Source organism: Zosterops lateralis (genome assembly GCF_965231275.1).
Source record: "Zosterops lateralis genome assembly, chromosome: 3".
NCBI classification, from domain to species: domain Eukaryota; kingdom Metazoa; phylum Chordata; class Aves; order Passeriformes; family Zosteropidae; genus Zosterops; species Zosterops lateralis.
The window spans coordinates 36,161,442-36,173,092 of record NC_139764.1 but is presented as its reverse complement, the minus strand read 5'-3'; the positions used below and the strand labels follow the sequence as shown (position 1 = coordinate 36,173,092).

General features: G+C 39.4%; 1 protein-coding gene across 8 annotated transcripts in view; it reads right to left on the bottom strand.

Moving 5' to 3' along the window:
* Nucleotides 1-3,601: 3,601 nt before the first annotated feature.
* The window catches only part of LTBP1 (latent transforming growth factor beta binding protein 1), a 182,722-nt gene continuing 174,672 nt past the window's right edge, over nt 3,602-11,651 (bottom strand). For all 8 annotated transcript variants that reach the window (XM_083858430.1, XM_083858429.1, XM_083858425.1 and 5 more), the window contains 3 exons: nt 9,294-9,416; nt 5,855-6,004; nt 3,602-4,621 (listed from right to left, as the gene is read on the bottom strand). In XM_083858430.1, coding sequence (XP_083714556.1) covers nt 4,452-4,621; nt 5,855-6,004; nt 9,294-9,416 — 443 coding nt within the window. In that variant the 3' untranslated portion in view covers nt 3,602-4,451. The remainder of the gene's footprint in view (nt 4,622-5,854; nt 6,005-9,293; nt 9,417-11,651) is intronic.

Sequence of the window (11,651 nt, the reverse complement as noted above, 5' to 3'; positions counted from 1 at the left end):
CACATTCAGCTTCTCTGGGTAAATTTCAGATCTTCTGATAGAAAATGTTATACATGTACCAAATAACCACAGAATCACAGAATCAATCAGTTTGAAAAAGGCCTTTGAGATCCTTGAGTCCAACCTATGATCAAACCACCACCATGTGAACTGGACTATGGCACTGATTGCCACATCCAATCTTTCCTTAAACACCTCCAGGGACAGTGACTACACCAGTCACGGTCTCAGAAGTGAACAGTAGCCTCTGTTACACCCAGCAATTCACTCCTTCTTTGCTTGAATGGCTCATTAATAACTCCTTTGGTCTGCTTGGTGTTAAAAGAGGCCCCAGCGAGCACAAACTGCCCTTCAAAGTGGGTGGCATTGTTAAAAGAACAATACTGTAGTGTCTTCTAGAGGCAGCAGCGGGGTTCCTGAGTTTGCCATACACTTTGAAGGAATGCACTGTGGTTTAATTGCTGCCCAGATCAGGCCTGTGACATGCTCTAATTGGGTCTGTCACCTTTCTTTTTGAGGAATTAAGAAAGTGCCAAAGCCAGGAGCCCCTCTCTTGTCAAACTCAGATTCAACCCCCACGAGGGTAACGATCAATGTGAGCTAAATAGGTCATGACAACTCCTTTGGTGCCTTCAGCATTTTAGGACTTCTCTAAGTCAGGAATTTACTTGTATGTCAGTGGCCACTGACTAGCTGAATATTTGTCATGACTGTGAGTTCTGTCTCTTGGATCCAAATGATCTGTCCAGCTGTGAGAGTTTCTTTCCCAAGGAATGTTAGTGTTCACTTTGATAGTTTTAACACTGGATAATTTTTTCACTGAAGAGCATCCCAACATGAAAGTATCCGTTCATATCAAATGTCTTTCTAGCTGAAATGCACATAACTCCAGTTCCACAGTAATTTCATTCTCATTAACAGAGCAGCATTAAAAGGGAACTAGCAGAATTCAGTTCTACCATGTCAGCAATTTTATTTTTTGTAGCAAGGAAATGTCTGCCTGAAAAAGGATTGATTTTTTTTTTTTAGAGGATCCATATGGATGTATAAAGTATTGGTGCCATTTGGTATAAATTGTAATCAGTTCCAGATTCTGCTGTACTCAGAAACTTGAATCATGGAATTGTACGTGGTGGTTTCTGTATTTTGAAGGCTCTCACCTAAACCGCAGCTCTTGTAACAACTAAAATGGCTACACCCATGGCGTCCAATCCCTTGTCTTAATCATGTTAAGAAAATGTTTGTTTAACTATGAATCAAAATTGTATTCCTAAGCCCTGCAGCTTTTCAGGTGAAATGACAGAACCAGCCTTGTTACACTGGGGCAAAGTAGGTGGGCTCCAGAGGCTGAATTTCACTTAATTCCTTCAATTGTGGTTCCTTTGTCAAAGCATTTCTGAAGGCCTGGAGCCAGGCAACGTGGAATACTAAGCACTGGGATGTAAGTGGGATTTAGGCTGCTTGGTCTGCTTTTGGCTCCCTGCATGTGTTTTAAGGCATATTAGAGGTACAAAGAGGTGGAAGGGAAAGGCACAAGCATGCACAAAATCTGCTGCCTGCTTATACAGTGTCTGTGATTGATAGAAGTGTGTGGCTGTAATGAGGATATGGCTATTGAACCAGCAGAATGTTCCAAGCGACATTCAGGGCTTGGGTCAACTGATGCCCTCTTGATGCCCTAGGGGAGAGAGAAGATGGCTGGACACATGAAAAGGCCTTTTGTGAATTGCTGCCAACAGAAACTGATAGGCCAAGAGATGGTTTAGGTTTGCTGGGGAAATTGTTTTCTATGGAACCAAAGCCAGCACAAGCCATCACTCAACCTACTGGTAGCTCTCAAGGTTGTGACCAACTTCAACCATGTCTATAAGGCAAACTAGAGCAAAAGGCCAGCACAATCTAAGGTCTGTGAACTTTGATGAATAGCTAGAGACAAATGAACCAACTAATCCTCCCTCCTGAGAGCATGGGCAACATTTAGTTTGGCAGCAGTTGTGCCAATGCATTTGCATCTGTCAGTCTGTCATGGCACTCACACCTGCGAACAGGTGCTATCTGTGTATGGATTGATGGAGTACTGGGATGCTGAAAATCTGAGTCTGGGGAGAGAGCTGCAGTGGTGGCTTGGGGCCTAGGTTGTCTTACAAAGATGAACACAGCTGGTTATTCCAGTAAGCAGAAGGAGATGAGAGTCAGTAAAATACTGTAAATTTTCAGAGTGGCTGAAAGCAGCCCAGGGCTCATCCTGAACCCAGTGAAAGGTTGTAACAGTGACATTGCTCTTTATCAAGATCGTAGGATTAACCTCAAGCAGGACAACTAAGAGCTCTTTAGTTACAGCATTCACAAAAACAAGACTAGACCTTCCTTCCTTCTTCCTTAACCACAGCAGGTAAGAAAGAATTGATTTTGTGTGTGTAATTACAGACTAGCTTTAGTATTCATAATCCACCTCTTTCTGACTAGAAGAGCCCTCCACCCTCTACCACCTAATTCTAGAGAAGTTGAGTTGGGCACTTCACAAAGAATCTCTTCCCTAAAGATCCCTCTTTCCAGAGTTTTATTGAGAACGTTTTACTGCATTTTAACAGTATCTCCACTAGTCCTAATGTCAGGCTCCAGCAGAGAGATAAAAGTGTCCTGGGAAGGACAGATACTACTGCACATTTGCAATCACATAGGCTTTAGTAAGATCTACTGTAGTGTGCAGAACTGAAAGGGATACAACTTAAGATAGTTTTGGTTCAGTGGCTGACATGAATATTGGAAAATAAATTCAATTCAGAATTGAAACAAGTTTTTTGGTGGGGTTTTTTTTGGTGTTTTTTTTTTTTTTTTTTTTTTTTTTTTTTTTTAATGAGAAATAATAACCTAATTTTTGGACAATTGGACTGAATTTGACTCACTTTTTAAAATCCTAAGTTATCCTTCTCTTAATGCAGGGTAGGTCTAAAAGACACAGCAAAACATTTCATTTGAAAAATATGAAAAGGACCTGTTTCAGGATTTCCAAAAGAAACTCCTTCACTCTGGAGAAGGTCAAAGAGAAACATTTGTCAGTCTCCTAAGTTCTTTCTCTCCTTCCACTAAAAAATAAGAGCTGATGGGAAGGTACAGTTCATGAAGAAAAGGAAATTCTCCCCCTTCTCCTCAGTATTTCTGAAAACCAGGCCATCATACTGTAGAGTGTTATTTGCAGATTTAGTGGGAAACATGCCTAAACCAGGAAAGAAAAAAAATTCCATGTGAATCAGCTTCCAAGTCAAACAGTTTCTGTAGGTCTGTGTTTGAAATCTTCCCCCTGGAAGCCTAACTTCAGGCATTAACTAATTCAGATTCTGGTCTTATTAAAACAGCATGAGAAGGAAAAACCAGCCAGACAACTCCCTAAGACTATTGTAATGTAAATTAAATCTTGTACTGTAAACACCTGAGGACTGATTCTTGTAAAACAAACACACACAAAACCAACAAAACAAAACAAACCCCAAACAAAACAAAAAAACCCCAAACTAACCAACAACAGCAACAACAGGGTGGGGCGGGGGGTGGAGGAATAAGCCGAAATTAGTAAATAGTACTTTTTTTTTTTTCTAAAAAAAGGTGATTTTATTGAGTTTTAATATACAGCTTTAATATGTTAGGGTAATCATACAAGATCTCTCTTGTGTTCAATTTACACATTACAATAGAGATGTGAGCTAAAATCTTTTGGTTTAATGTACAAAAGGAATCCAATGTCATCCACTAGCAGCTTTGAACTTGGCAAGAAAGGTTCTAAAGACTTTAAGTGCAGTAACAATCATACAGAATACAAAATGCATATAAGGACTTTTCGCCAAGGTATATAAACATTTGAAAACAAATGGTGCCTGCTCCACAGGGCAGACAACTTGCAAATTAAAAAAAAAGTCACTGACCAATGTTCCAGGGAAGGAGGAGCATCACCTTGTGTAACAGTTCTTATAAAATGGACTAAGAATATCTGTATCATAGAATTTGTACTGATCAGAAAAAAAGATCTGAAAAGATACAGTAGGCAAGGAAATGAACAATCAAAAAATGACATAGTAATATAAAATATCTCCATCACTATTTAAATGCCAAATTAATCAAGCAATAGTAAAAAAAATCCAGAACAAAACAAAACAAAAAAAACACAAAGGTCTTCTGTTTAAAATAACAGCACTGTTTTTGATATTTTCGAGGATTTTTTTTTTTTAATGAACACACTATATACTTGTTTCTTTCATACAGAGCAATGTGTCCATTTGGTCTGTCACTTCAGTGGAGCTGATAAACAACCAACCCATCACATCTTACCTTCAATACATTTTAACCCTTTTCTCTCCTTCTGTTTGCTACTCTGGTGCCTTCTCAATGTTAAATACTTTTCTTCCTTTTCTTTATACAGTGCAGAGTATATGGGCTTAGGATATGGAGATTTTCCTCTACTCCAGTTCACTCTCTGGTTCTGAGTTCAGTGGTGTGCAGTAGTTGGGCTTGTCTGAAGGCACATACCCAGGGAGACACAAACACTTGTACGACCCTTCCGTGTTAATGCATTTGGCATTCTTGCACAGGGACATCCTGTTGTTCAGCTCGTTGCACTCATTCACATCTGCAAAAAGGAGACATCAAAAGACACATGTACTTAAGTCTGGTGTGTAGTTAACACTCATTTGGTTCCAGCATTGTTAGGACTAGAACAGTCTGCACAAATGCCCTGAGAACTTTATTTTCAGTTCTGATTGGGTGGAATTAGGCTGGGTCAAAGGCTCTAAAAGATCAATTGGGAAGAGGTGGAAGTTATCACAGGAAATCAATAGGCTATTAAAGGGCCTTAAACTGTTAGATTACCAAGTCCAAATTCAGCCTAGCTGCACAACAAAATGAAGTAACCACTTAGAGGTGTTTATCTGACGACTGAAAAGTGACTTTTAAGAAGCTCGAAGCTCTGAGCGTAAGATCTGTACTTTACCAACTGAATATTTAAGAGTTGCTGGTGTTGTCAACTGAATAGTCGTGAAGGGCAAGCTACCTGCACTCAACATCACACAGCTTTGGTCTGACATACACAGCACCTACATCTTTTCTTACTAAGGAGGCCAGCTTGCCATAAAGTCCTGAAGATTACAAGGCACATAGGCAGCTTCTCATCATAGAGCTGGGAAATTTCAGCTGTGGGTCATGAAGCATAATGATAAACAAGGTTAGTGCACACCTTAAACTGAAATAATCACACTATTTGTACTAAGCTTCTACACTGAGGGTTGGTTGTTTTGCTTCATCTTCTCATTGACATTTGCTGTTCCCATATTTAGTTGTTTTAATTGAAGATATAGATGTCTTGGAATTGAAGATATAGATGTGCAGATTTAGTAGTTTGAGAGTGAGAGAAATAGTTGAGTCTATTGACTGTTGAAATCTGTGAAAATCAGAGGCCAAACTTCACCAACTGGTTATCTGCATACTTAGGCAATCACTTTGAATCCACTCCAAAAACTACTCTTCTGCTCTGGATCCATTTCCATCCTCCCAGCTTACTAAAGCCTTTGAAAAACATTTCGTCTGTACATTAAAGTCTTGATATAAGTTTAAGCTTCGTTCCACAAATGTGTATCTGTTCATTTCTCTGAACTGAACACAGCTGCAATGACCAAGATGCACTGAGGAACACCAAGATATATTTGTAACAGCAATCACTGGCCTTTGCAGTAAATAAAACAAAGTTTAGATCTTTGATACAATTCAGGTGATCATTCCCAACCCCTTTGTTCAAGGCCTCCTAAGGTCAAATGACTGAGTAAACCGACAGACTACCAGGAGATAACAGGTGATATGCTATCCTTACCAACACAAGTCATTTTGGCCATGTCCAGGTGATAACCATCAAAGCAGTCACAGGTGTAGCCTTCCTGCACTCTTACACATCGGCCATTCTCACATCCATTCAGAATGCCACATTCCTCTGCTTGTAGCTCCTCAAAGCTGTTAAGGAAGCCTGGACAAAGAAAGAAAGAATTGCAGCAAGTAGGTTACAAAGCTATTGAATCAATATACAAATATATAGTGAGAGTCTGAAATTCTCTCAGAAGTTTACTGGAATGTGACTTGACTTTGCAGAAAATAGGTCAGCTTTAGCAGAGCTGCACCATCTGGAGTTTTAAACGTACCAGGAAAGTGCTGTGATGTGTTTCAAGATGGAAACTGAATAACTTGGTTAACTCTTAAGTTTTGTTTTGTGTTAAAAATCTGTGATTTTTTTTTTTTGTAGAATGGAAACTCCATAATTTAATTGTTTATTTTTTAAAGTGTAAGTCAGTGTTTTCTAAGTAGTACCTTTTATTTCAATCATTATGTGTATTAGCCTTCAAGGAAACAAATGGTCATGCAATTTGGGATAAAAGTTTCTTAAAAAAGGATTGTAGAAAAATAAGGTGTGTGTAGAGGGGTTAGAGATGCATTATAATTTATCCAGAAGAAAACATATTTTTAAAAAATCAATCCCAGCTGCCATAAGGAAAATAAGAAGAAATCAGAGACTGCTTTCCTGTTGTGGTTTCTTGTTAACAGCCCTTTGGCTTGTGCTTCAGTGACTGGTGCCAGTACAAATACCTATAATCTACCAATTCCTCCTTGTCATAATTCTAGATGGTGAGCAGTCAAAGCTCAAAGAATTGAGCTTTTTTTTTTTTCACCTCTTATACAAAGAGTTGTCTTTGTATTCAGTGGTTTGTATAATGCTTTTTGTGCTCCCTGCCTTAGGGCTTTTGCGACACTTAGGCTTTTATATATAAGGAAGGATTTATACTTACAAAATTATTTTACATTTTGACATGTTCAGAGATTGTCTCTAGGACTGAAGTGCTCCTGTAAGTCCTAAGTTTTTTTTTTTTGCTAGCTTTGTGCTCATGGAGCAATGATGTAACAGAACTGCAGATGGCAGCCCATCACATCAAACAGACTTCTTTGGAAAAAGCTGAGAATGTTTGAATCATACGTTTAATAGCATAATGAATATATAGAGGAGAAATTGGACCTGGAGTGCAATGGAGTAGGATATATCTCCCCATCTGTCCTGTAACAGGTAGTAGCTCCAACAACAAGTCAGCAACTTATTGAAAAACTGTTTACTGATTCATATTGCAACAGCTGTGATACATATATTTGCTAAGCTACCTAGGAATATCAATTTCTCCCTTCCTTACATTTTCTTCTCTTGTCTTTTCTTATTTACTCCATCCCATCTTGGTCCTTGAAGCCCTCTTTTCTACTGACCTGCTTTTGCTTTCCTACTCTGCCCTTTCCCCATCTTCCTCCATTTAACTTCCATACTATCACTTCCACTCCCTGTCTCTGACTACAAATATTGGTCCTATCCTGGAGTTTCTAGCATGGTGGGCTTCTTAGTAAGGATCAAGCTGGTCAGTATACACTGAGTAGATTCTGAAGACACTGAACACATAATGTGAAGCAAGTACTTGCTGACAGATGTCACATCTCAAGAACATATATAATACACAGGATGTATACAGGTATACATTAGATGGGAGACATTGCAGTCTTTTTCATGAGCCTTGTAAATCACTTCTCAGTGCAATAGCATTGAGGATATTAAGCACTGACATGATGTAAGGTAACCAAGTTTCACTACTTGCTGGAGTCCTCTGGCAGAGCTTACAGAGAGCTCAGGAGAGACCGCTTAAGTAAAGACCATTTCTAATTAAGAAAACAGTGCCAAGAAAGGGAAAGGTGTCCCCCCAAACACATAGATATTTTTAAACAAAAAAAAGATATAATTTATTAGACATAAAGCTTATATGTATGCATATATGCATGTGCATAAACATATGTACACACATTTTCTCTCTCCCTCTCTCTGTCATAAATACAGTATGTTGTAATTTTAACTAGCTAAAACGAAAATATATATCACCCACAGCAAGTTCTACTTCACAAAATATACTCTAGTTCAAAACAGCTCAATGGAACCTGCATTTTAACTCTGAGGTATGTATTTGCTTCTGTAGAAACTGATTGCATGATGATAAATATTACACTGAAGTACATGGCCCTGCCATGGGATGGGATGTATTGTTATTATATTGTTGTAGTCCTGCCTGCAGCAGGACTGTGATTTTGAAGTCTCTGATGCTCTAAACAGGATGTCCCATCTGATGCAGTGATTGGATGGGAGTAAGAGCCATGAGCTCTTAAGCCTCTGTTCCTAAGAGGTTGGAACTGGATGATCTTTAAGGTCCTTTCCCACTGAAGCCATTCTATGAAGTGGTCTCAGCTGTGGATTCAAAAATTTCCACAATTTATCATATTTATTTATACTAAATTATACACCTTGTGAAATGCTGCTTTCCAGATTAACAGCACATTAACATTGCTTACCCAGTCATTGTTCTGGGTTTTTCATTGTGTAATCAATAGTTCTCAGCTGTGTGACGTTTCAGTTACACATCAACACTCAGTAACACTGACTGGGAAAGAGCACAGTAGCAACTTGCAAGCCATGTATATGTAAAGCAAAGAAGTTACCAGCTCCTTCTGATACTTCCACTTTTCTTCTCTAAAACTGTGATAAAATATTTTGGACCTATTCAGGGTACCTGATTTTGAGGAAGATGCTGAAATCTGTAAGCATTTCTTTCCTGCAAATTGTAATGGTGAGCTGGGCCTGACCCAACATAGAGAGCCCTGATATTCCTCAAGTACAAGTGAGATGCTGTGTACAATCCCCCACACCCCACCTGGCAGCCCATAATATCCAGCCTGAAGTCCATACACATGTGTATTCTCTGATCACACTGTGCTGTACATTTTCTCTGTTGAGCAAGAATGACTTGCATGCTCTCATTTTACCCATACAAGTTCTGCTGGGAAATCATGGAAAGATGAAGAGGCTTTTTTTCTTTTAAATAAATGCACTCTGGAGAAATCTGTCCCATGCTCCAAAGGAAAATCAATTTGTGAGAAGGAAAATTGGCAAGCCTTTTGACCTTGAGCTGTAAAGCTGTTGGTAAACACAAATTTAGTACATTTGGCACAAACTGTTTCACTAGATTAAAAATTAATTGTACTCTGAGCCCAACTGGACTCTCATACAAACCTGGCTCTTGAACTGGAACACCTGACTGAAAGCTAGTGTCATAGGAATAACTAAAGCATAAATAGGCCAGACTACCCAAAAGCAAAGAGAAGAATGAAAGTGGCTACAGGGAAAAAAGACTGAAGTAAAAATCTCATTTCACGATTTTTACATAACAGAGAATCTTGCTTACGGTCTTCAACAAAGTATGGATTGGTTTCTGGAGTGTAGTGCTCCTCGAAGTCAACTAAAGCATCCTGTCCATATGGCCGTCGAGATCCTGGAACAGGAATGTTGCACAGCTGGGCGTAATCCTCTGAGGGGGAAAAGAAAATAAGATATAAAAGTAAACACACTTGTAACACAGGCTGCATTACATTAGTCCCAGTGAGCTGTGGTTCATATTTGCTGGAAATAAACTTATCTTCCTAGAAATGCCATAAATCTGCAGAAAAGAAAATTTCCAGAAAGCATTCTCTCTTCAAGAAGGATGTCATTACAATGTTAACGAGCCAAATATATACTATTAAGTCATAACAAGGATAACACCAGGGATAGATTTGAGTCAATAACTGTACAAAAAGTTACAGGTCAGGTTCTTCTGCTCAGCATGGGAATCAAGAGCTGAGGGATGCTGTGCATCTCGCTACTAATGCACTTCTCTCCAGGGCTATCTGTGTTAATACTCCTCATTTTGTGGAACAAAGGCTATCCCAGACCATCATGGCTGCTAGCAGAAGCCTCCCCCAAGGAAGTAAACTGGGACAGGTACAGCCAACATTTCTGGCACTATCAGCCAACCTACAGAAATCAGAGAGGAAAATACTTCTAAAATAACCCTCACTTATCTACAAACTGTATGTTCAACCCACAGACTTAAAAGTGTGTGTGCTGTTGAAAGTCTCTATGGCTGTGAACCTCAAAGAGCATGGGGAAACACACAGGAGAAATAGCTACATCTGATTTTGTGCCTCTCTCTAAAAGCTAGACTACACAAGTTGAGACCAAAGCAACTCTTCATTTTAGGTGTTAGAGTCCATGTTCAAAAAGCTTATGCAGAGTTTGACACTCTCATAAATCAAATAAAAATTGTGTCACTTCTCTTTCTATTACCCTTTACTAAAAGACATACAATACAATTTATTTGAAAACAGAAATATTGTTAAAATACAGCAACCCAGCTCCTTTACTGTTGCTACAGTCTATTTAGTATCTGGTTCTGTGAAGATTGCCTGGTGTTCTGAGAATCAGGCAGAGAAAGGATGGGAAAGAAAAACCACCAAAAGAGAGGGAGGAAAAAAAGCCCTAAGCAGATACAAAATCCAAGAATTGCAGATGGTTGCAGAGCCAGAAACCTCATGCTGCGTAGAACTGTCCCAGACAGCAAATAGTTGGATAAGTCCAGACTGCCTCTAGACAGTACAGAGCACAGCCCTACTTGCTGTCCAGCACTGTAATTTTATTTGTACAGGTAGTATCTCCTCCACCTGGAACGATTTTATTTTCTACTGAAAAAACCAAAGTGTTCAAGAAGTCTGTTTGAATTCTGTGGTCAACAACTTGGCCCTTTGAGAGCACAAGACGGAGTAGTACAGGCAAAGCTTGTCCGTGCACACCCAGAGCTGCCACGGCTGCCAGTCCAAGTCTGCAGCACCAAATCCCCAGAAAACTTACAAATCATTGTAAATCCCACCACATTCTGCTGCAAGAGCAAAGTGGCTTCCTTTGAGGTATGTTCTCCAGAATATATTTATATACAATAATAACATTCAACACCACTTTCCTCTCCCAGAGAACAAAGCACACTGCCCAAGAGCAACATCCCAGGGCACAGGAAACAAAGCCAGCATGGCCAAATAAACAATGTATAGCAAAAGTTACTTACATCCCTGATTGCACAGCTTCCCACTGAGATACTGTGATAATGAGCATAGTTTTAAGAGTTGTCATAGGACCAGAAACATCCCATTCTTTCTTCCCCACATCTAACCCCAGATTAACAATCATGCATGGGGACAGGAGTGACCCTTTCATTCATATGTACACACAGGAAAGCTATACAGAATAGTAAAAGCACTTTCTCACAGATGCTCACAAATGTTCTTGGCAAAGGAAATCTGTGTTCTACCACAAAATACTAATTCATCTGGCTTATGTGGAAGAAACCACCATATAAAAACAGTCAGTGAAAGGCAAAGGGATAAGATAAGCAGCTCTTAGGGACTGCTGCTTCTTCTACATGAATGTGATCTCATGGGAAGGACTAAGCAGAACCTGGACACTGGCTTCCCAGATTACTCAGTGCTAATTTTGCCATTAGTGTTACTGGTAGTATCAACAGTGCTTTAGTTCTGAAGGAAGCAGTTGGAACTTTTGAATATCCATAGAGCTGGAGCTCTCGTGTACATGAGAGTTGCGTAGTTTAACGATTGCACATCTGCCAATGCGAAGTTGTTTAGCATCTAAAGAAGAATTAAGGAATGTTGACAACAGAAACTTGTTTCCTGCCCCACTGGTCTCTCAAAAATCAAGTTCTGAATGTCTGCATTTT